The following is a 24,395-nucleotide window of genomic DNA, read 5'->3' as shown; positions in this document are numbered from 1 at the left end:
TCTGTCACCCAGGCTAGGGTGTAGTGGCGGCATGACCACAGCTCACAGCAGCCTCAACCTTTGCCTAACCTCCTTACCAGTGCTGTGGTAGTCCTCGAACCTCTCCTTGGTCTTCCTCAAGTCGGTAAAAGGCATTATCAATCCCTTAGGAATCCAGAGCCAGCCTTCACCTCCTAGCAAATCCATCAGTTCTGCCTCAAAACACATCCCAGCTTTGTCCACATAGGCTCCACCATCCCATTCCAGCCCAAGTTTCCATCTCCTTGCATCTGGTGACTCTAGCAGCCTTCTCATTGGTCCCTCACCATTATTCTGGTCCCACCACACTCTATGCTCTGCACAATGGTCCATGAGAGCTTCTAGAAACATGAGTCAGATGGTTTCACTTCTCTGCATAATACTTTTCAGTGGCTTCCCATGGTACCGAAAAAATCAAATTCCAACTCTTCCCCTGTCCTGCCCTCTGCTCTGGCCCCACCCTCCTTTCTTACCAGGTTCTAGAACATGCTGTCCTTGCTGTTCCTCTTTTGTGCTTCCAGACCTTTGCATTTACTGTTCTCTTGGTCCTGTGTATCACGTGGCTGGATTCTTCTCCTCCTATGGGGTCACCTCCTGAACTGGGTCATCTCTGACCTTCTGACCTCCCCCTCAAGCTCTCACATCACCTAGGTATCAAGGGTGGGATGAGAATGTGGCAGACCTCATGTTTCTATTTCCCTGAAGATGGTCAGAGCAGGCTGGCCACAGTAGCTCACACTTTGGGAGGCCGAGGCAGGCGGATCACTTGAGGCCAGGAGTTCAAGACCAGCCTGGCCAACATGGCAAAACCCTATCTCTACTAAAATTACAAAAATTAGCCTGGTGTGGTGGCACATGCCTTTAGTCCTAGCTGCTCAGGAGGCTGAGGCAGAATCATGCGAATCCAGGAGGCAGAGGTTGCAGTGAGCCAAGATCACGCCACTGCACTCCAGCCTAGGTGACAGAGCAAGACCCCATCTGAAAAAAAAAAAAAAAAGCAGGGTGCGGTGGTTCATGCCTGTAATCCCAGCACTTTGGGAGGCCAAGGCGGGCAGATCACCTGAGGTCAGGAGTTTGAGACCAGCCTGACCAACATGGAGAAACCCCATCTCTACCAAAAATACAAAATTAACAGGGCGTGGTGGCACGTGCCTGTAATCCCAGCTACTCGGGAGGCTGAAACAAGAGAATCACTTGAATCTGGGAGGCAGAGGTTGTGGTGAGGCGAGATCATGCCATTTCACTTCAGCCTGGGCAACAAGAGCAAAATTCTATCTTAAAAAAAAAAAAAAAAAAAATCAGGGGCAGAGGGGCCACGCTTGAGTTGGATTTGCTCCTCCTGGTGTCTGGTGGTCTGGTGCCTCCCTGACCTCCGTGCTGGGTTCACTTCTATTCAGACCTACAGGTGTGCGGCCACGCACTGGGAAACAGGTGTCCAGACAGGAGCTCCCTTTTAATAGCCAGGAACTAGTAGAGCAGCACCATCTCCATGGTGACAGCCAGCCTGGGACCACGAATGACAACACAGGCTCACTGTTGGCCCCAGTGGAGGCTAACTAGGCAGAGGAGAAGCAGCAGCTGTGAGTGGAGTTTGTTCTCCTGTCCCTCTCTCAACCTTCCCTAGTCTGAGGCCATTGGAAAAGCTTCTGTGAGGACTGATCTCCAGGGAAGAGGGAAATCTTCCCAACAGAATGTAACCATCTTTTATGCCTTTGCTTACAATCTTCCCGTGGCTTCTCAACTCACTCGGAATAAAATCTAAATAATTCTCCTAGGTGGTGCCATTGTAAGCGGCTTGGTTTAAGCAATAGCTTGTGTCACAGAAACCAAATAGTAGTTAAGTACCAAGGTGAGTTGGCAGCCTCCGTGGGCCAAGTCGCACATCCCAAATGAGCAGGGCTTCTGGTGGGACTGAGGAAGGAACCGAGATAAGAATAGGAGCTCAGCAATTACCTAGGCAGAGTCTCCACAGCCCAAACAAGCCAGCACTAGAGAAGTAGACTTCAGAAATCCCTGGAATTTCTGGCTTTTGGGAAGACTTTGTAACAAATCACTCTATTTTGTCTGCCTACTCTTCCCACTTCCTTTTCCCTTTTTGTCTGGTAATAGGATCTTCTTTCCTAAGGAAAATCCACTGGATGTGGTTCAGTAGGACTCACACTGCTCCGTCATCTTCTCGAACTCGAGACCTCAGGTGATCCACTCACCTTGGCCTCTCAAAGTATTGGGATTACAGGCATGAACCACTGCACCCCGCTGGCTCTGTCATCTTCTCCCTATTTCCTGCTACAGGAGTCAGCACATGATCTAGAGTGGCCAATGGGATGACACCGTGGCCCAGGTGGTGATTGGCTCAGGGATGGATATGTAATTCACACCCGACTGATCAGTCTCTCCCCGGACTTTCCTAACAGAGCATCAGGAAAGACTTGTTTGCTCCTCTGAGGTTGCTAAGCAGAAGAGAATGTGAGGATTTCTTGCTACATAGAGAGTTGTTCAAGAAGGAAGCCAAAGGCCAGGCGCGGTGGCTCATGCCTGTAATCCCAGCACTTTGGGAGGCTAAGGTGGGAGATCACCTGAGGTCGGGAGTTTGAGACCAGCCTGACCAATATGGTTTAACCCCGTCTCTACTAAAAATACAAAAAATTGCCGGGCGCGGTGGCTCAAGCCTGTAATCCCAGCACTTTGGGAGGCCGAGACGGGCGGATCACGAGGTCAGGAGATCGAGACCATCCTGGCTAACACGGTGAAACCCCGTCTCTACTAAAAATACAAAAACTAGCCGGGCGAGGTGGCGGGCGCCTGTAGTCCCAGCTACTCGGGAGGCTGAGGCAGGAGAATGGCGTAAACCCGGGAGGCGGAGCTTGCAGTGAGCTGAGATCTGGCCACTGCACTCCAGTCCGGGCGACAGAGCGAGACTCCGCCTCAAAAAAAAAAAAAAAAAAAAAAAAAAAAAAAAAAAAAAAAAAAAAAAAAATACAAAAAATTAGCTGGGCGTGGTGGCGCATGCCAGCTACTCAGGAGGCTGAGGCAGGAGAATCGCTTGAACCCAGGAGGCGGAGGTTGTGGTGAGCCAAGATAGTACCATTACACTCCAGCCTAGGCAACAAGAGGGAAACTCCATCTCAAAAAAAAAAAAGAAGGAAGACAAAATAGAAGCAAATGGAACCAAGATGTAGGGAGAGAGATCCTCCATGATGACATAATTTGAACCCTTATCTTCATCCATGTCCGAGGACAGCACCATCTCTTCAACTGCCCAGTTACATGATTCAATAAATTCCCCTTTGAGGCTTTGTGGTTAACGTAAGTTGGATTTCTGTCACTTACTGCCCAAACAATCCTGGCTAACACAGACCTGCTTAGCATCCTGTCTACATAAACCTGCAACACAAACTTTTCTTGTAGCTGCATCCCTGCCTCTGACTCCAGATCTGAACTTGGTTGTAAGAACAGAAGAAGCTGGACAGCTTCTTGTTTAATTTCCCCCACAAACAGTCCTCGATTTCAATCCCAGTTTCAGTAATGGAGGCCCTGTCTCCTTATCCTGGCTCTTTGTCCTTCCAGCCCCCGTAGGGACAGCTGGCCAGAACCTGTCACTTGCTGCTGTATCCTGAACATTGCTCTAGCCTGTCTGGATTGCCACCTATGGTCCACACCAGACCTACTTGGTGCAAACTACTTCCCCCAATCCCTACGCCCCATGGGTATATACCTGTTACACAGATGGCTAATTCATGGTGACATAAACTTAAGGCTTCACACTGCATCTTAAGGCAGTAGTTCCCAAGCTGTGTACATGAGACTCCATTTGGTGAGATGTTAATAGATAGTCCATTAACAAAGAGGAAAAAGCAAAGCTGGCAATCGTTTTTTCTTCAATTTTATATTTTAAAATATAAACTGTGGACAAACGTTTTACATGGAGGTTATCTTCTAAAGACGGCACTTCAGATAAAACTCATGGCTCATCACCAGGTGCGGTGGCTCATGCCTGTAATCCCAGCATTTTGGGAGGCCAAGCCAGGCAGATCACGAGGTCAGGAGATCGTGATCATCCTGGCTGACATGGTGAAACCCTGTCTCTACTAAAATTACAAAAAATTAGCCGGGCATGGTGGCGGGCACCTGTAGTCCCAGCTACACGAGAAGCTGAGGCAGGAGAATGGCATGAACCCAGGAGGTGGAGCTTGCAGTGAGCCAAGATCACGCCACTGCACTCCAGCCTGGGCGACAGAGCGAGACTCCGTCTCACAACAAACAAACAAAAAACATGGCTTATCAAAATTGCCTTTTAAACCCTTAAATTGTCCACAAGGCATAGCAAAACCTCCTTCTTCCCAGTGGGTCCACTGGAGCCAATTTCCAGCTCCGGAACAAGTTGCTGTTTCTACAGTTTTGCTCCAGATGCAGGTGGAGGAATTGGCTTATTTTAGGGGTCATGTGGCTGAAAAATCTGTACCTAGATTTAAAGATAGAGCAGCAAGATGCTCACTCTGTGAGAAGCACATGAGAACAGAGATTGATGGAGGGAACCCCAGATACAAGTATCCCAACTCACACTTACTCCAGGAAACCCAGTTGCTGAATCATTGTACTGGTTATATTATTCTCTCTCTCCATGTCCCCATGGAACATGTAAAACTGAATTTGAGGGAGTTAAATACATGTAAGTTATGATTTCATCATGTGAAAGAAAAATACTCATCATTATAAGGTGTTCTCATAGTAATGTTTTTATATATACAATAATCTGCTTTTAAAAAATTGTAGGCTGGGCATTGTGGTTCACACCTGTAATCCCAGCACTTTGGGAGGCCAAGATGGATGGATCGCTTGAGCTCAGGAGTTCAAGACCAGCCTGAACAACATGGTGAAACCCTGTCTCTACCAAAAATACAAAAAAATTAGCTGGGCATGATGGTTCCAGCTACTCAGGAGGTTGAGGTGGGAGGACTGCTTGAACCTGGGAAGCAGAAGTTGCAGTGAGCCGAGATCATGCCACTGCACTCCAGCCTAGGTGACAGAGTAAGACTCCATCTCGAAAGAAAGAAAGAAAGAAAAGGAAAGAAGAAAGACAAAAGAAAGAAAGAAAGAAAGAAAGAAAAGAAAAGAAAGAAAGAAAGAAGAAAGAAAGAAGAAGGAAGAAGGAAAGGAAGAAGGAAGGAAGGAGGAAAGGAAGGAGGAGAAGAAGGAAGGAAGGAAGGAAGGAAGGAAGGAAGGAAAGGAGGGCGAAGAGAGAGAAAGAAAGAAAGAGGATCCTGATGACGAAGAAACGGATGAATCCGGAAGGAAGGGACAACGGCCAGGACCCAAGCGAAGGCAGGATCAAGGAACCCCGCCCGCTTCCATCCCTTGCCTCCCCCCCGACAGCCTCACCTGCCTTCCCACACGGACTTCCCGAAAGATCCAAGGACTTCCCCCTGAAAGAAAGGAACCTTCCCAGGCAAGGACAGGAAGGACAGGAAGGAAAGGAAGGAAGAAATTGTAGGCCAGGAATGGTGGCTCACACCTATAATCCCAGCACTTTGGGAGGCCAAGGTAGGAGGATTGCCTGAGGACAGGAGTTTGAGACCAGCTGGGCAACGTAAGGAAAGCCCTGTCTCTACAAAAACAATAAAAATTAACCAGGTATCATGGCATGTGCCTATGGTCCCAGCTACTTGGGAGGATGAGGCAGGAAGATCACATGAGCCTGACAAGCTGAGGCTGCAGTGAGCTGTGATCACGCCACTGCACTCTAGCCTAGGTGACACAGTGAGACCATATCTCACTTTTTCGCGAAAAAGTAAGAAAGAAATTGTATGCTGGGTCCAGGAATGTCAGGAAGTCCTATCACCTGCTACACGGAATTATGACATGCAATCTCTGTATTAATGCAGAAGGGGGCATTTACTAATTATGCTCTTTTCCATTGGTCCTATGATAGCTGGTCTAAGTAATATGTCTGGTTTTCGATTTCAGCATGTTTTGTTTTGTTTTTGTTTTTGTTTTTGAGATGGAGTCTTGCTCTGTCATTCAGGCTGGAATGAAGTGGCATGATCTCGGCTCACTGCAACCTCCACCTCCCGGGTTCAAGCAATTCTTTTGCCTCAGCCTACTGAGTAGCTGGAATTATAGACACACACCACCGCGCCCAATTAGCTTTTGTATTTTTAGTAAAGATGGAGTTTCACCATGTTGGCCAGGCTGGTCTCAAACTCCTGACCTCAGGTGATTTGCCTGCCTTGACCTCCCAAAGTGCTGGGATTACAGGCATGAGTCACCATGCCCAGCCTAGTGTATATGTTTATCATTCAATATTGTTGAGTAGTAAAAATAGGACTCAAATAATGATAATCCTAATGATAGCATTATTAAAAATAAGAACTGCCGGGCGCGGTGGCTCAAGCCTGTAATCCCAGCACTTTGGGAGGCCGAGGCGGGTGGATCACGAGGTCAGGAGATCGAGACCCTCCTGGCTAACACGGTGAAACCCCGTCTCTACTAAAAATACAAAAAACTAGCCGGGCGAGGTGGCAGGCGCCTGTAGTCCCAGCTACTCGGAGGCTGAGGTGGGAGAATGGCGGGAACCCGGGAGGCGAAGCTTGCAGTGAGCCGAGATCAAGCCACTGCACTCCAGCCTGGGCGACAGAGCGAGACTCCTCCTCAAAAAAAAAAAAAAAAAAAAAAAAAATAAGAACTAACACTTAGTAAGGGCTTGCTATATGCCATATATTTCTTGAACAACTTTGCATTTATTAGTTCATTTAATATTCCTAACAACAAGTCTCCCCATTTTACAGATGAGGAAACCAAGGCTCAAAGAGGTGAAGGATTTTAGAATCCACATTTCCAGATCTCAAATCCCAAACTCAGACGTGGTTACTTTGAGGGTCAAAGGAGAGTATGTATATAGAATACACACATGTATTCTATATACATATATACATATATGTATATTCTATATACATATATAATACATATATAAAATACATTCAAAAAGATTATTTTTAAAAATTGATTCCAGTTATGGAGCTCTTATCGTATGTCAGTCATCATGATAAGGGCTTCTCATGCCTTTTTTGTTTAATTGTCACAACCCTACGAACAGATGCAGAAACAGAGGCTCAGAGAAGTTAATGACTTGGCCAATAAGACACAGCCAGTATTATAAAATAAGTTGCCTTCACTCTTAGTAAACTACACTGCCACCCTCTATAGATATAGGTTGTCATCATCATCATCATCACAGAAAATAAGAGACAGTCACCCTCAGGGAAATGCAAATCACAACCACAATGAACTAGCACTGCACACCCACTAGCATGGCTATAATTAAAAAGAGATAATAAGAAGAGTTGGTGAGGATGTGGAGAAACTGGACCCCTCATACTCTGCTGGTGGGAATGTCAAAGGGTGTGGCTGCTGTGAAATTCAGCTCCACAGTTCCTCCAAGGGTGAAACAAAGTTAACATATGACCCAGCAATTCCACTCTTAGGTACGTATTCAAGAGAAATGAGAATATATATCCACATAAAACCTTGTACACAATGTTTATGGCGGCATTATTCGTGACAGCCAAAAAAAGAGAAACAACCAAAGTGCCCATCAATAGATGAATGGATATATAAAAGTGTTCTATCCATGCAATGGAATACTACTCAGCCATAAAAAGAAATGAAGTATCAGACAGGTATGGTGGCTCACGCCTGTAATCCTAACACTTCAGGAGGCTGAGGTGGGAGGATTGCATGAGTCTTGGAGTTTGAGACCAACCTGGGCAACATAGTGAGACCCCCATATCTAAAAAAAAAAAAGGAATGAAGTATCAACACATGCTACAACAGCTACAACATGGATGAGCACTGAAAACATGCTAAGTGAAAAACAGTCAGCCACAAAGGACCACATATTGTGTGAGTTCATTTACGTGAAATGTCCAGAATAGGCAAATCCATAGAGGCAGAAAGCAGATTCATGGGTAGGAAGGAGGGGGAACAGTGCTGGGAAATGATGGCAAAGGAGTGTGGTTTTTTGTTTGTTTGTTTGTTTGTTTGTTTTTTGAGTTGATGAAAATATTCTAAAATTGATCGTGGGGATGATTGCACAACTCTGTGAATAATCTGAAAACCATTAAATTGTACCCTTAAATGGTGAATTGTGTGGTGTATGAATATTATCTCAGTAAGTTTCTTTTAGAAAAAACAAACACCGGCCGGGCATTGTGGCTCACGCCTGTAATCCCAGCACTTTGGGAGGCCGAGGCAGGTGGATCACATGAGGTCAGGAGTTCTAGACCAGCCTGGCCAACATGGTGAAACCCATTTCTACTAAAAATACAAAAATTAGCTGGGCTTGGTGGCAGGCACCTGTAGTCCCAGTTACTCGTTGGCTGGGGAGGGTGGGGCAGGGGAGTGGAGTGGGCAGGCAGAGGCAGGAGAATATTTGAACCCAGGAGGCGGAGGTTGCAATGAGCCGAGATCGTGCCGTCGCACTTCGGCCTGGGGTACAAGAGCGAGACTTCATCTTAAAAAAAGAAAAGAAAAGAAAAAGCAAAAACCAAAAGGCAGAGCCGTCCTGACGTTGGTGACCTAAAGTTAAAATACATTTATAAACCTGGTCCTATTCTTCCCAAGCAGGGTGACTCAGATGCCAGCCTGATCAGCCTGATCTCAGGAGTGCCCTGAGATCCTTGCTTCCTCCCTGGGAAACCAGGATGTTGCCCTGCACTTTCCCACCTTCCCCGGGCACAACCCAGCCCTGCTCTCCCTGGCGGCCCTGTAGTAGAGCAGAAATGAATCCTGCTTGCCTCCCATGGCTTCTCTCTGCTGCAGCCTCCTGCCTGAAGCTGCTTCCTCCCTCCCGCCCAGCTTGCTGTGAAAGCAGGTCCAAATTTGAAAACCATGTGAGATTCAGAATGTGTACCTGAAGCTGCCCCCTGGGTCCTTCTGTGCTGTCAACCACTGCAGAGATCTGGGGTCCTCCCGGCATCCCACTTACCTAACGTAGGAAAAGACAATCACGTGGAAGAACCACTTAATAGTGCCACAATTCATGCTCTGGATCTGGGTGACTTTGTTTGTCTCATACTGGAAAACATCACTGCAGCTACAGCAGGCTGGAACGGTGACAGGCTCCCTCCCTGAGCGGGGCTGGACCAGGACTCCCAGATGGTGCCACAGCAAGCCCCCTACCAGTAACTGCAAAATGAAACATAGTGACTTTTAGCGGGAGCCTTTAACTTTGAGCTCTTCCAATGACTGTGGAGTGGGGGCGGGCCCTGGCAGTTGCCTGAGATGTGACTGCAATAAATGATAAACCAGAAGGGCTGTGTCCTAAGGGCCTGGCTGGCAGATTACCTCGCCCCAGGGGGCCTCCCCCAGATGCCTACACAAAGATGGTGTTCAGAGGATGAGCATTTTTAGAATTCTCTCTTTCCCCCCTTTCCTTTTGCTTTTTTGGACTCATTTCTGTTGGGAAAAGGGGGCAGCCCTGCAAATGTCGCAAGACCCAGAGCTTCCACTGTGCCTCAGAAAAGGGCTGAGATCTTTCCATTGCCTCAAGCCTCACTTGGAGATTGATTCATTCATTTCTACAACCCTTTATTCAGCCCCTGATGTATAGGAGCTCTTATAATATTCTGGTCTGCAGTTGGCGGGAAACATCCGATTTGCAGGGGTGGGGGTACTAGGGGTGGAGGGGCTTTATTTCTCTGCAGGATCTTTCTTGCTTGACCCTGTGAGTTACTTTCCACCCTGCTCTAGACCAATCAGCCCAAGATCACCAGGGACCAAGTGGCAGTCCAACAAAGTTAGGTTTATTGATCTACTCTGTGAGGAACACCACCCACCAGAGGAGCCTCAGGACATCACCAAAGGAAGACAGCGATTTATTATAGGATTCTGAGGAAAGTGGAGTATAGATAAAATCTAAATGAAGTCATGTTTTGATAGACTCGGAGTAAAGCAGGCTTGTACAAAGCAGTCAACCTCAAATCTGGATTGTAAAGGGGACCCAGGGCCCTGTTTTCTTGGAAGCAACAAAGCTAAGATAAATGTCAAATGTGTCCAGAAACTCTTTATCTGAATCTCTGCTCCTAAGTTGTAAATTGAGGCTGCTTCTCTGTGTCAAAATGACTTAGATTCTACAGGCAAAATTGGAATATTTCAGTCTTAGTCACGTAATTCCAAACAGTAAACTTTCTGATGGTCTGTGATTTTAAAGGACAATGTTTCAGCAGTCACTCAAAGACGGGGGGTGGGGGAAATATTATCACTGTATAGCTACAGAGAAATATTGTATCCTGTTATCTTTGCAGCCGACTTGATCCATGTCTGTTATTCCAGTCTGCTAAGTGGCCCGGTAGATTTTTAATTTTCCAGTCTGAGCTAATTTGTACATTCTCACCCCCACGAACTGTATCAGGGGCCCCCTTGACCCCTGGCTTCCAGTTCAGGAGACTGGAGAGCAGTGAGGATGGACTTGACTCTGGGCCCTACCCTTCTCATTTGCATATAGGCGGGGCTTCTGGGCACCACTTCCTCCTTTCGTCCTGGGAGTGGTAAGGGTTCCCCACTCTTGCCAGCCCCAGGCAACTCACTATCCCTTATTGCTTTTTCTTTTTTCTTTTCTTTTCTTTTCTTTTTTTTTTTTTGAGACAGAGTCTCACTCTGTCTCCCAGTCTGGAGTGCAGTGGTGCGGTCTCAGCTCACTGCAAGCCCCGCCTCCCAGGTTCACGCCATTCTCCCGCCTCAGCCTCGTGAGTAGCTGGGACTACAGGTGCCTGCCACTACGCCCGGCTAATTTTGCTTCTATATTTTCGGTAGAGATAGGGTTTCATCGGGTTAGCCAGGATGGTCTCGATCTCCTGACCTTGTGATCCGCCCACCTTGGCCTCCCAAAGTGCTAGGATTACAGGCGTGAGCCACCGCGCCCCCCATTATTGCTTTTTCTTAACTCTGCCCACACTTTTGTAAATGGTCCCATCATTAGTTACCCCACTTGAGTATGCCATTGCTTTCCCACCAGGAATCTGAGTGATACAGTCATCTTCATCTGTAACAAGAGAAGATTCACAGGTAAAGCCTGATGCTTAAAACATTGGCCTGGCCATGCAGGGTGGCTCACACATGTAATCCCAGCATTACATTTGGGAGGCCAAGATGAGCAGATCACTTGAGGTCAGGAGTTCCAGACCAGCCTGGCCAACATGGCGAAACCCCATCTCTACTAAAACTACAAAAATTAGCCAGACGTGGTATCAGACACCTGTAATCGCAGCTACTCGGGAGGCTGAGGGGAAGAGAACTGCTTGAACCCAGGAGGCAGAGGTTGCAGTGAGCTGACATCACGCCACTGCACTCCAGCTGGGGTGACAGCAAAACTCCCTCTTAAGAAAAGAAAAAGAACATTGGCTCTAGGGGACTAATGGTTTGACTTCCAATCCTGGTTTCACATCTTACCAGCTCTGTGACCTTGGACAGCTCTGCTCGTTTTATTCATTCACTCATTCATTCATTCATTCCCAAGAGCACCAGGAATAGTGGATACAGCAGTGAACAGGCAGACAAGTCAAATGTCCATCCACTGACAAATGAATCCACAAAAGGGGGCTGTCCATAAAAGGGAATATTATTCAGCCTTAAAAAGGAATGAAGCACTGACCCATGCTTCAACATGGATGAGCCTTTAAAACATTATGCTAAGTGAAATAAGCCAGATGTAAAAGGATACCTTTTTTCGTTTTTTTTTTTTTCTTTTTTTTTTGAGATGGAGTCTCGCTCTGTCACCAGGCTGGAGTGTAGTGGCATGATCTCGGCTCACTGCAACCTCCACCTCCTGGGTTCAAGTGATTCTCCTGCCTCAGTCTTCCAAGTAGCTGGGACTACAGGTGTGCACCTCCACACCCAGCTAATTTCTGTATTTTTAGTAGAGACGGGGTTTCACCATGTTGGCCAGGATGGTCTCGATCTCTTGACCTCGTGATTTGCCTGCCTTGGTCTCCCAAAGTCCTGGACTTACAGGTGTGAGCCACCAGGCCCAGCCAGGATACTTCTTTTATGACTCCATTTATAGGAAATGTCCAGAATAGGCAAATCACTTTAGTGTTGCTCTTGCTACCATTCAAAGATGTCTATTTTCTTGTCTTTGTTTGTTTGTTTGAGATGAAGTCTCACTTTGTTGCCCAGGCTAGAGTGCAGTGGCATGATCTCAGCTCACTGCCATCTCTGCCTCCTGGGTTCAAGAGATTCTCCTACCCCAGCCTCCCAAGCAGCTGGGATTACAGGCACACGCCAGCATGCCCGGCTAATTTTTGTATTTTTAGTAGAGACAAGGTTTCACTATGTTGGCCAGGCTGATCTCAAACTCCTGACCTCAAACAATCCGCCCATCTCGGCCTACCGAAGTGCTGGGATTACAGGTGTGAGCCCCTGTGCCTGGCCTGTTTGTCTTTCTGCTGAACTCTTGCACTGATCTCTCATGCTGTCCCCTCTCTACTCCTTCAGCCCTTGTCCACTATTTCACTATTGCCACCTCCACCACTCCATGGATTCTGTTCTCAATGAGGTTACCAATGACTTCTTAGTAGCCAGACTTCGTGAATATATTTTATTCCTTATTTTACTTGATCTCTTGGATGTGTTCAACACCACTGACCACTTTCTACTTCTTGGAGCAGTTTTTTCCCTTGGTTTCCATGACTCTCCTGGGTCCCATGTTCTCCTGGTTTCTCATTTGTACCTCTATGACTCTTTATCTTATCTTTCTCTTTAAAAAAATAATTTAATTTATTTATTTCAGAGACTGGGTCTTGCTCTGTCACCCAGGCCGGAGTGCAGTGGCGTGATCATAGCTCACTGCCACCTCAAACTTCTAGGCTCCAGTGATCTTCCTGCCACAGCCTCCTGAGTAGCTGGGACCACAGGTGCATGACACCAAGCCTGGCTATTTTTTTTTTTTTTTATTTTGTAGAGATAGGGTCTTGCTATGTTACCCAGGCTGGCCTCAAACTCCTGGCCTCAAGTGATCCTCCTGCCTCAGCCTCCCAAAGTACTGGGATTACAGGCATTTTTTTTGTCTCTCAGCAGTTTTTATGTTCCTATCAGGACAGGACAGGTTATGCTGAAATAAGAAAGCACTCTCAGAGTCTCATGGCTTATAACAGTGATGATTTAATTCTCACGCACACTGCATGTCCATCATGGGTCTCCCAGAAGGCTCTGCTCTCTTCAGTCACTCAGAGATCAAGGCTAATGGAATAGCCACTGTCTTGAACTCTTTAATGAGTTCTACTAAAAATACAAAATTTAGCCAGACGTGGTGTCAGGTACCTGTAATCCCAGCTACTCAGGAGGCTGAGGGAAGAGAATTACAGTCTCACAGCAGCAATTAAATGTTCTGACCTCGTGATGGAAAGAATATAAAGTTACCAAAAAAAAAAAAAAAAAAAAAAAAAAAAAAAAAGCTCTGACCTAGAAATGCACTCACTTCTCTACTCATTACTCATTGGTCAAAACTAATCACTTAGTCCTACCCAACCACTAAGGAATCAGGAAATGCAATTCCCACATATATCCCCCATGTATCCAGAAACTGCAGAAGCAGAAATATTTGGTGAACAGTGCTAATGACTATTGCATCTTCTCCCTGGGAAATGTCATCCGCACACATTGTTTTAATAATAATCAAATGCTAAATGCAAAGCAGGTGGGAGGAGGAAGTATATATGTATATTATATGTTTAATTATGCATGGAATATAACTGGAAACAGGATCTACTACATAATTTGCAAGGCCTAGTGCAAAATGAAAATGTGAAGTCCTGGCCGGGCATGGTGGCTCAAGCCTGTAATCCCAGCACTTTGGGAGGCCGAGACGGGCGGATCATGAGGTCAGGAAATCGAGACCATCCTGGCCAACACGGTGAAACCCCGTCTCTACTAAAAACTACAAAAAAACTAGCCAGGCTAGGTGGCAGCGCCTGTAGTCCCAGCTACCTGGGAGGCTGAGGCAGGAGAATGGCATGAATCCGGGAGGAGGAGCTTGCAGTGAGCTGAGATCCGGCCACTGCACTCCAGCCTGGGCGACAGAGCAAGACTCCGTCTCAAATAAAAAAAAAAAAAAATACAAAAAACTAGCTGGGCGAGATGGTGGGCGCCTGTAGTCCCAGCTACTTGGGAGGCTGAGGCAGGAGAATGGCGTAAACCTGGGAGGCGGAGCTTGCAGTGAGCTGAGATCGCGCCACTGCACTTCAGCCTGGGCGACAGAGCAAGACTCTGTCTCAAAAAAAAAAAAAAAAAAAAAAAAAAGAAAGAAAAAGAAAATGTGAAGTCCCTTATTCAAAAGTTAAACATTTCAAAATGGTGACAGCAAAGCATTAAACAAATTCAGATTCCTTTTAAGTGTGTGTCCCTATATGACTGCACAGGTCCCATGCCCATGAAGCTGGCACATCTGGAAGGATACACAAGGTGGTCTCTGGGAAGGGAGCTGGGGGAATTAGTCGGTGTTTGACAATTTATTTATCACCCTGCTTGTATCTGAATTTTTTCTACCATATGCGTTCATTACTTTCTTTTTTTTTTGAGACAGAGTTTCACTCTTGTTGCCCAGGCTGGAGTGCCATGGCACGATCTCGGCTCACTGCAAGCTCTGCCTCCCAGGTTCAAGCGATTCTCCTGCCTCAGTCTCCCAAGTAGCTGGGATTACGGGCATGTGCCACCATGCCCAGCTAATTTTTTGTATTTTTAGTAGAGATGGGTTTCTCCATGTTGGTCAGGCTGATCTCGAACTCCCGACCTCAGGTAAGCCACCAAGCCCGGCCTGCATTCATTACTTTTTAAATCTCCCGAATGCCAAATCTATATCTCCAGATCATATCTGAATTCTGTGCTCCACCCCTGAATAGTCTATGAACCTATGAACCTATATATCCCACAGACACTTCGAGTCACATCTTCAAAATGAAACGCTTTCCCACAAAATAGTGCAAGTAAGGACTAATGAGAGGAGAGAGTGGAGACAGCAGGCATGGACTATTTTTTCTATAGGCTTGACTATGAGGAACAAGAGAGCTAAGAGGCCGGGTGCGGTGGCTCACGCCTGTAATCCCAGCTCTTTGGGAGGTCAAGCTGGGTGGATCACATGAGATCAGGAGTTCAAGATCAGCCTGGCCAACATGGCAAAACCCTGTCTCTACTAAAAATACAAAAATTAGCTGGGTGCGATGGCGCCCGCCTGTAATCCCAGCTACTCAGAAGGGTGAGATAGAAGAATCACTTGAACCTAGGAAGAGAAAGTTGCAGTGAGCCGAGATAGCGCCACTGCACTCCAGTGTGGGCGACAGAGTGAGACTCTGTCTAACAAAAGAAAGAAAGAGAGGTAAGAATGGTTTTCAATTGAGTCAAGGGAAAATGTTTGTGTGTTGCAAGAATGTAGAGAAGATGGAACCAATTGAGCCATTCAAAGATTATGATAGACTAAGTGGGATGTTGAGAATGGTGGTCTCTGTTTCTCTGTGGAGTAAGAAGCCACGTGTGAAGAAATGGGGATTGGGGATTGAATGGTGGATTTCTTAGTTGTGTGTGTATGTGTTTACAATTTACAGAAAATCAGGTGACATTCTTCAGCAGAAAAGGGAGGTTTTTCTGAGGAAACACTTATCTCACAGAACTCAGGTGCAGGAAATGTGGCCCAATCTCATGAGAACCTATTAGTAGAATCAGAAACTAAATTGTCCTAAGCTGAAGCTGCTCTTTCAATTTGAAGCTGCATGGGCCCGCCTCTGTTTGTCTCTCTGTGCACCCATTGTGAGTGTCTGTAAACACTGGATTCCTCTGTTTCTCCCAGGGCACGTGGTCCAACACTACCTTCAAGGTTAGGTGTCCGCAGTTTAAGTGCAAGCCCAGATCCACTACCCAGTTCTGGAATTCAAGGGAAATGATTGGCTTAGTTATTTATCCCTGGTCCAATCAGCTCTGGCTGTGGGCGGGGCCACAAGCAAACACGGCGTCAACGGCTCAGGTCCACAAGGGGAGAAGGGAGAGAGGAAGTAGAAAGGATGAAGAAAAGGAAGGAGCAAGGGAGAGAGAAAGAAGATAGCTCTCAGAGAATAGAGGCTGGGGGACTGCTGGTTAAATAACCCAATTCCCTCAGGTGGGACAGCCCTGATGCAGGTCTAGGCAATCTCCAGAGGGCCCTAGTGGGACTGAGCCCAGATGCCCACAGCTGTGACCTGCCGTCCCCTGAGACGGAGTCTCGCCTTGTCGCCCAGGTTGCAGTGCAGCGGCACCATCTCGGCTCACTGCAACCTTCACTTCCCGAATTCAAACGATTCTCCTGCCTCAGCCTTCCCGAGTAGCTGGGATTACAGGCACGCTCCACCACGCCCAGCTCATTTTTGTATTTTTAGTAAAGACAGGGTTTCACTATGTTGGCCAGGCTGGTCACGAACTCCTGACCTCAAGTGATCTAATCGCCTCAGCCTCCCAAAGGGCTGGAATTACAGGCATGAATCACCACTCCCGGCCGTGACCTGCTCTTTAGTGCTTCCTGTGTCGACTGCCTTCCCTTCTCTGCCTCCCTTCCCCATTCCTCTTCCTGGGTCACATCCCAAACAAACTACATTCACCTGAACCTCGTCCAGCCGTATGTGCTGGTGTTAAGGAGTCTGTCTGGAATTTTCCCTGAGAGCAACAAGTGGGTTTATAAACAGGGGTGTGGCATGATCTCATTTGCAACTCAGAGCACTTTGCACCCTGGAGAATGGGCAGAAGGGGCAAGAGTGGAGCCAGGGTCCTGCCCAGGGAGAGGGTACAGTGACATGGAGGGGGGCTGAAGACAGCTCCCTGAAGGACACCAACATTAAGAAGACTAAGCTGAGGCACTAGGGAGGAGAGGAAAACCAGGAAACAGTGAGTACCCAGAGGCCACGGGATGAACACTTCACAAATAAGCCAGTGGCCAGGAGATATTAAGAGCGATGGTAAAGCTGTGTAATTAAAGCCACTCTAGTAAGGGACCTGACAGATAAATTACTGGAACAGAGTGGAGTCAAGTATTAAACACAAAGATAGGTGGAGGCCGTGTGTGGTGGCTCATACCTGTAATCCCAGCACTTTGGGCAGCCAAGGCAGCAGGATTGCTTGAGCCCAGGAGTTCAAGACCAGCCTGGGCAACAGAGGGAGCCCTGTCTCTATAAGATATAAAGATAAATCAGCCAGTGGTGGTGGTGCACGCCTGTGGTCCCAACCACTCGGGAGGCTGAGGTGGGAGGATCACTTGAGCCTGGAAGGTCAAGGCTGCAGTGAGCCATGTTCATGCCACTGCACTCCAGCCTGGGCAACAGAGTGAGACCCTGTATTAAAAAAAAAAAGAAAAGAAAAGGCCGGGCGCGGTGGCTCAAGCCTGTAATCCCAGCACTTTGGGAGGCCGAGACGGGCGGATCACGAGGTCAGGAGATCGAGACCATCCTGGCTAACACGGTGAAACCCCGTCTCTAGTAAAAAAAAATACAAAAAAAAATTAGCCTGGCGTGGTGGCGGCGCCTGTGGTCCCAGCTACTCGGGAGGCTGAGGCAGGAGAATGGCGGGAACCCGGGAGGCGGAGCTTGCAGTGAGCCGAGATCGCGCCACTCACTCCAGCCTGGACCACAGACCGAGACTCTGTCTCAAAAAAAAAAAAAAAAAAAAAAAAAAAAGTTCCTTTAAAAAAAAAAAAAAGTAGGAGCTTAGTGTGTGATAAAAGCATTTAAATCAGGGAGAAATAAATTCCTCCAAATAGGATCTTTAAACAATTGGTTGCTCATTTAGGGGAGGTCCGAGGAGAGAGGAAAATGTACTCAAACTTTACAGATTTTAAAAGGTGTGTAACTTTTCAAAATATAAACTGATAGAAATGTCCTGGGTAAACTGAGTCCTTTCCTTACTTTATATCAGTTGCAAAGAAACAACACCCAAATTGGGGAAAAAAAAAAAAGGCCAGCTGGATTTATTCTCTGGCCAGAGAAGGAGAAGGAGTGACCTCTCACTCCAGAAACACCTCCTCCTCCCCAAGCTGGGGAAGCTGGAGAATTTTAAAGAGTTACATATGGGGTGGAGAGGTTTAAGTTTATGCAGGGAGGAACTTTAGATGTGCAGGCACAAACCATAAACACGTCTCTTCATAAGATGCATGTTCAGAAAATGGTAATTCTATGGGTAGGGATTTTAGTATTATAATGATATATTAATGATCTAAAGATAACAAGGAGTCCCTGATTCTGGTTTGCTCTGGTTTCCAGCAGGCCCTACCTTACTCTGATAATTGGCGAAACATTTTGAAGCTCCCAGGCCATCTGGAGTCCTTGTAAACTAGCATACCTAGAGGTAAAGAGATTGAAGCTGTTTAAGAAATGAAATAGAGCGTTTGCAGCTATCTACCACTTAATAAAATAATGAATATTCAGCTGTTTTGCTTTCTCAGCTATTTCTCCAGGACTGCACCAACAAGAGTCTCCAAAAGTGAGCAAAATCAGTTACACAAAATGGGACATGCAAGTTACCATTATATTTGTGTTGCACACATTTTGCATTCAAGGTAGAAAATGCAAACAAAGATAACTGGACATCCTTTGAAATTACTCAACTGATGATGAAACCTCACTCTCCTCTTCTCTACCTGGCTGGTGTTCCATACTTCCTCCCACAGACTCTGTGAACCTGTCTGTACCAGTGGGGTTTTGCAGCCACGATACAAGGCTTTTCTTCTTCTTTTCTTCTTTTTTTCTTTCTTTTTTCCTTTTTTTTTTTTTTTTTTTGAGATGGAGTCTCGCTCTGTCACCCAGGCTGGAGTGCAGTGGCACAGTCTCGGCTCACTATAAGCTCTGCCTCCTGGGTTCACACCATTCTCCTGCCTCAGCCTCTGGAGTAGCTGGGACTATAGGCTCCTGCCACCATGCCTGGCTAATTTTTTTGTATTTTTAGTACAGATGGGGTTTCACTGTGTTATCCAGATGGTCTCGATCTCCTGACCTCGTGATCTGCCTGCCTCGGCCTCCCAAAGTGCTGGGATTACAGGCATGAGCCACCGTGCCTGGCCAGGGCTTTACTTCTCTGTCAGGTGTGCAATGTTCCAGCCATGGTTCACTCTTGTTTCTTTCTTGATAACCGCCATGACTAAAACAACATGTCAAAGCAATATTATTTTCCTCTATATTTCTCCAGGGCTATTTCTCAGTGAATGTGCCTTTTTAATTCTCTCTTGCTTCCTTCTCATCGCCTAATTCAGAATTATTTATTTATTTATTTATTTTGAGACAGAATTTCATTCTTGTTGCCCAGGCTGGAGTGCAATTTCTCAGCTCACCACAACCTCTGCCTCCCGGATTCAAGTGATTCTCCTGCCTCAGCCTCTCGAGTAACTGGGATTATAGGAATGCACCACCATGCCTGGTTAATTTTGTATTTTTAGTAGAGACGGGGTTTCTCCATGTTGGTCAGGCTGGTCTCAAACTCCTGACCTCAGGTGATCCGCCTGCCTCCGCCTCCCAAAGTGCTGGGATTACAGGCGTGAGCCACCGTGCCTAGCCCAGAATTCTTAAAATAAGTTAATCAAGAGTGTATTGCCTAGTGATGTCAGAGGGTTAGCAGAAACCGCTGTGCCTTGGTATCTTAAAATGTTTTTCTTTTAGTTATGCTAAACTGGTGCTGCCTAATAGGGTGGCCACTCACCCCATGTGGCTACTTCAATTTAAATTAGTTAAAATGAAATAAAATTTAAAATTCACTTCTTCAGTTGTACAAGCCGAATTTCAATAGCCACATGTAGCTAATGGCTACCATATTGAACAGCAAAGACATACAGAACTTGCCTACCATTGTAGAAAGTTCAACCGGACAGTGCTACAACATCTGTGGGATAGAGGAAAAGGTAAGTTTAGTTGCAAGTAAGCAAGTAAGGTAAGGATAGTCCCAATCAGATAGATGGCATCTATTTTGTGTAAAGTCTTGTGATGCCCGTAGTCCCAGCTACTTGGGAGGTGGAGGTGGGAGGATCACTTGAGGCCAGGATTTTGAGACCAGCCTGGACAACATAGCAAAATAAAAATAAAAAAATTTTCTTTTTCTGTTTTTTTTTTTTTTTTTGAGACAGAGTTTTGCTCTTGTTGCCCAGGCTGGAGTGCAGTGGTGTGATCTTGGCTTACTGCAACCTCTGCCTCCTGGGTTCAAGCAATTTTTCTGTCTCAGCCTCCCAAGAAGCTGGGATTATAGGTGTGTGCCAACATGTTCAGCTACTATTGTATTTTTAGTAGAGATGGGGTTTTACCATGTTGGCCAGGCTGGTCTCGAACTCCTGATTTCAAGTGATCCACCCGCCTCGGCCTTCCAAACTGCTGTGATTACAGGCATGAACCAATGCGCTAGGCCTTTTTTTTTTTTTTTTTTTTTTTTTTTTTTTTTTTTGAGATGGAGTCTTGCTCTGTCACCCAGCCTAGAGTGCAGTGGCATGATCTTGGCTCACTGCAAACTCCACCTCCTGGGTTCAAGCGATTCTTCTACCTTAGCCTCCTTGGTAGCTGGGATTACAGGTGTGCACCACTACCCCCGGCTAATTTTTGTATTTTTTTTTAGTAGAGAACGGGGTTTCACCATGTTGGCCAGGTTGGTCTCAAACTCTTTTTTTTTTTTTTTTTTTTTTTTTTTGAGACGGAGTCTCGCTCTGTCGCCCGGGCTGGAGTGCAGTGGCGGGATCTCAGCTCACTGCAAGCTCCGCCTCCCGGGTTTACGCCATTCTCCTGCCTCAGGCTCCCGAGTAGCTGGGACTACAGGCGCCCGCCACCTTGCCTGGCTAGTTTTTTTTGTATTTTTTAGTAGAGACGGGGTTTCACCGTGTTAGCCAGGATGGTCTCAATCTCCTGACCTTGTGATCCGCCCGTCTCAGCCTCCCAAAGTGCTGGGATTACAGGCTTGAGCCACCACGCCCGGCCAGTCTCGAACTCTTTGACCTCATGATCCGCCCATCTTGGCCTCCCAAAATGCTGGGATTACAGGTGTGAGCCACCGTGCCTGGCCCAAAAAATATTTTCTGTGTGAAACAGGAGGCAGGGTAGTCCCAGCCACTTGGGAGGCTGAGGTGGGAGGATCACCTTGAACTCAGGAGGTCAAGACTGCAGTAAGCCATGATTGTGCCACTTCACCCCAGTCTGGGCAACAGAGCAAGACCCTGTCTCATAAAAGAAGAAAGAAAAAAAGAGAGAGAGAGAGAGAGAGAAAGAAGGGAGAGAGGAAGGGAGGGAGGGAGGAAGGAAGGAGAAAGAGAAAGAAAGAAAAGAAAAAGAAATAGGAGGCAGAGTTGCCTGATGAGAGTGAGAGGGAAGGCAGGAGGGTGGGAAGTGGGATGAGTGTTGAGAAGATTCAAAATAGTTGCTATGGTGAACGGGAGGAGAATACCAACAGGGAAAACAGGAATTCCCGGGTGGTGGTAAGAATTAGAGACCATGAATTTGTTACTGCCAGCAGTCTAGGTGACTGAGATTATGGGAGTGACCTGGGGCCTTCCCACCAACAGGAACTGCCTTCTACCTCCACACCCAGCAACCCACCAGGACTTGCCAAGTGGTTCACATAGTTTTAAGATATGTCATCATTGTTGTCTACTGTTTGTTATGGTGTCAACATGTGTTACTGGGACTGTAGCTAGCCAGGCCCAAGATGCAGGAGCAAAAGGCTGATTCTGTTGCTCTGCCCAAAGATCACCCTTTCCTGGGACTTGCATCCCCTGTCAGGCCACAATACAGGGCAGAAAGCTTTTCTTTGTCTCCTGACTCAGTTCAGCCACTGGGAATTACTTGGTTCACTCAACTTAATCTGGATATACCTACCCTACCTTCTTATAAATGCTGGATTTATTTAAACCTCAAGATCTCCCCTCTATTCCTCTCAACCCAAGCTGAATACCCATGCTATCCCTGGGAAATTCAAAAAATATCTGTTTCCTAGTCAAGATTGCTGGCCATTTTACATAACAACCCAGGTCTTCTACAACCCTAAACAAAGGCTGGAGATAGATGAGGAAAACTAAGACTCTCCTAATGGTGGATGGTAGAGAGACGTCTGAGGTTTCTGGAGGATTGAGGACCTATTGTCTTCTCCACCAATCTAACCAGAACAAATATAAAAACAGGATGGAAGGAAATTTACATTGATCCAGGACTGGGCTTTTGCTCTAAGTTGCAAATTATGTTATTTAGGGTGCTTTTGTCTAAAAGTAGCAGAATGCCTGACTCAAGCTGGCTTAAATATGAAATAATTGATTATTTAATGTACTAGGATATCTGGGGGGGAAGATAAGCTTCAGTGTGGGATGATTTAGTGGCTTGACAATATCGTCAAGGATCTGGATTCTTTCTGTCTCTCTGTACTGCCACCCTTGTTGTTGGGTTCATCCTCAGGAAGAAAGATAATCAATTATTTTGTCTCTTTCATGGGAAAATTTTTCCCAGAGTCCCCTTCGCCCCACCTCACTCTACCCTCTTGTGCTAGAAGTGAGTCACATGCCTGTTCCTCTCCTGACAAGAGACAGGGAATGACCATGACCCACTTGGACCAACCATCTGGGTTGGAATGGATATCAGGGAGTCGTTCACAACGTCCATGCCTGGGTATAGCAAAGATCATGGAATCTAGGCTGGATGGGAAAGGAATTGGAGGAAGGAGCATCCTGAGAGGGAGAAAGTGGAAGGGCCAGGGGATTCTGGAGTTCAAAGAACTGCTAAGCCAGAATGATCAAAAGAACAGAGCCTGTGATCAGAGAAATGTGAGACTTTAGAGGATGATTTGTTCTAGGAGAAACCGAGGTCCAGGACATGGTCCTGGGAGATAGTGACTAAAGCAGAGTGGAGGTGAAGGTCATTGGAATAAGAAGGGACACGAACTGAGGGGCCAGGAGTTTGACCATGTCCTGGGCCATTGAAATCACCAATATGGCAGTAGGAACTGGGGTGAGAAGGATAAGCCAGTTGCTAAAGCCCTCTGAGAATAAGGGTTGATTGGTTGATTGATTGATGAGTAGGCATCATCAATGAGGAGGCACAGAAGGTGGTACAGCTAGATGCCAGGAGCCTCAGTGCTTACTTAAGATGGAGGACTATGGATCTAGTAATAGAGGTGTGGAGGACAGAGGATACCATGGGGTTGGGAGGAGGACCACCATCCCCTAGGAAGGGCTTCAAGGACTGTCAGGGAAGAGCCAGGGCTTAGGGCAGGAAGGAGAGGGAACTGTTTGTGCAGAGGTCATGACCTTAAAAATAAAGAGCACGCCCCACTCTTCCTTTACTCCATCTCACAGGCTGGAATGAGAATCTGTGGGTGAGCCACCTTTGATCCAGAATTTGGGAACTCATACTCCCCACCTGCTAGTTGGTAATAGAAGCATGCTTGAAACAATCCTTCCCACGTGTCCATTAATCCCGAGAGCTTGTCAGTCTCAGGGGTATAGCAGACATTCTTAGTTGCCCATTCAAAATTCATTCTCAGTGGGGCATGAGAGCTCATGCCTGAAATCTCAGCACTTTGGGAGGCAGGAGGATCCCTCGAGCTCAGGAGTTCAAGATCAGCCTGGGCAACATAGTGAGACCCCTTTTCTCTACAAAAAATAGAAAATATAGCCAGGTGGAGGCCGGGCATGGTGGCTCATGCCTGTAATCCCAGCATTTTGGGAGGGTGAGGTGGTGGATCACCTGAGGCCAGGAGTTTGAGACCAGCCTGGCTAACATGACGAAACTCCGTCCCTACTAAAAATAGAAAAAATTAGTTGGGCATCATGTCGGGCGCCTGTAATTCCAGCTACTCGGGAGGCTGAGGCAGGAGAATCGCTTGAACCCAGGAAGCAGAGGCTGCAGTGAGTCGAGATTGCACAATTGTACTCTAGCCTGGGTGACAGAGCGAGACTGTCTCAAAAAAAAAAAAAAAAAGAAAAAGAAAAAATAGCCAGGTATGCTGGCATGCGCCTACAGTCCCAGCTACTCTGGAAGCTAGGTGGCAGTTGCGGGGGGATCATTTGAGCCCAGGAGGTCAAGGCTGCAGTGAGTGCTGAGTGAGACCCCGTCTCAATAAATAAATTTAAAAAACCATTCTATTTTCATTGTTAACAGAATACCCAATTTTACTCAGGTTTTAAACTCTTGAGAAAGACAACTTCATCCCCAATTCAGGAATATCGTGTTAGTCCCATTCCACTTGTGGGTGACTGGTGTAGGAATGGGTATGAAAACGAGTGTATGGCTGTGAAACATGAGAGGAAATTTGTTGTGGGGCTTCTAAAGAAAGATGTAGCCGGGCCTACCGGCTCAAACCTGTAATCTCAGCACTTTGGGAGGCTGAGATGGGAGGATTGCTTGAGCTCAGGAGTTCAAGAT

General features: G+C 46.7%; 1 protein-coding gene across 1 annotated transcript in view; it reads right to left on the bottom strand.

Annotated features, from left to right (window-relative positions):
• Nucleotides 1–22,634, bottom strand: part of LOC115900052 (P2X purinoceptor 7-like) — a 38,775-nt gene extending 16,141 nt beyond the window's left edge. The window contains exons 1-2 of the mRNA XM_030939708.1: nt 22,590–22,634; nt 9,002–9,201 (exon numbers count right to left, since the gene is read on the bottom strand). Coding sequence (XP_030795568.1) covers nt 9,002–9,201; nt 22,590–22,634 — 245 coding nt within the window. The remainder of the gene's footprint in view (nt 1–9,001; nt 9,202–22,589) is intronic.
• Nucleotides 22,635–24,395: the final 1,761 nt, after the last annotated feature.

This window comes from Rhinopithecus roxellana, chromosome 10, assembly GCF_007565055.1.
Source record: "Rhinopithecus roxellana isolate Shanxi Qingling chromosome 10, ASM756505v1, whole genome shotgun sequence".
NCBI lineage: Eukaryota > Metazoa > Chordata > Mammalia > Primates > Cercopithecidae > Rhinopithecus > Rhinopithecus roxellana.
The sequence above is the reverse complement of the archived record's forward strand: the minus strand, read 5'-3'. Positions and strand labels throughout refer to the sequence as shown.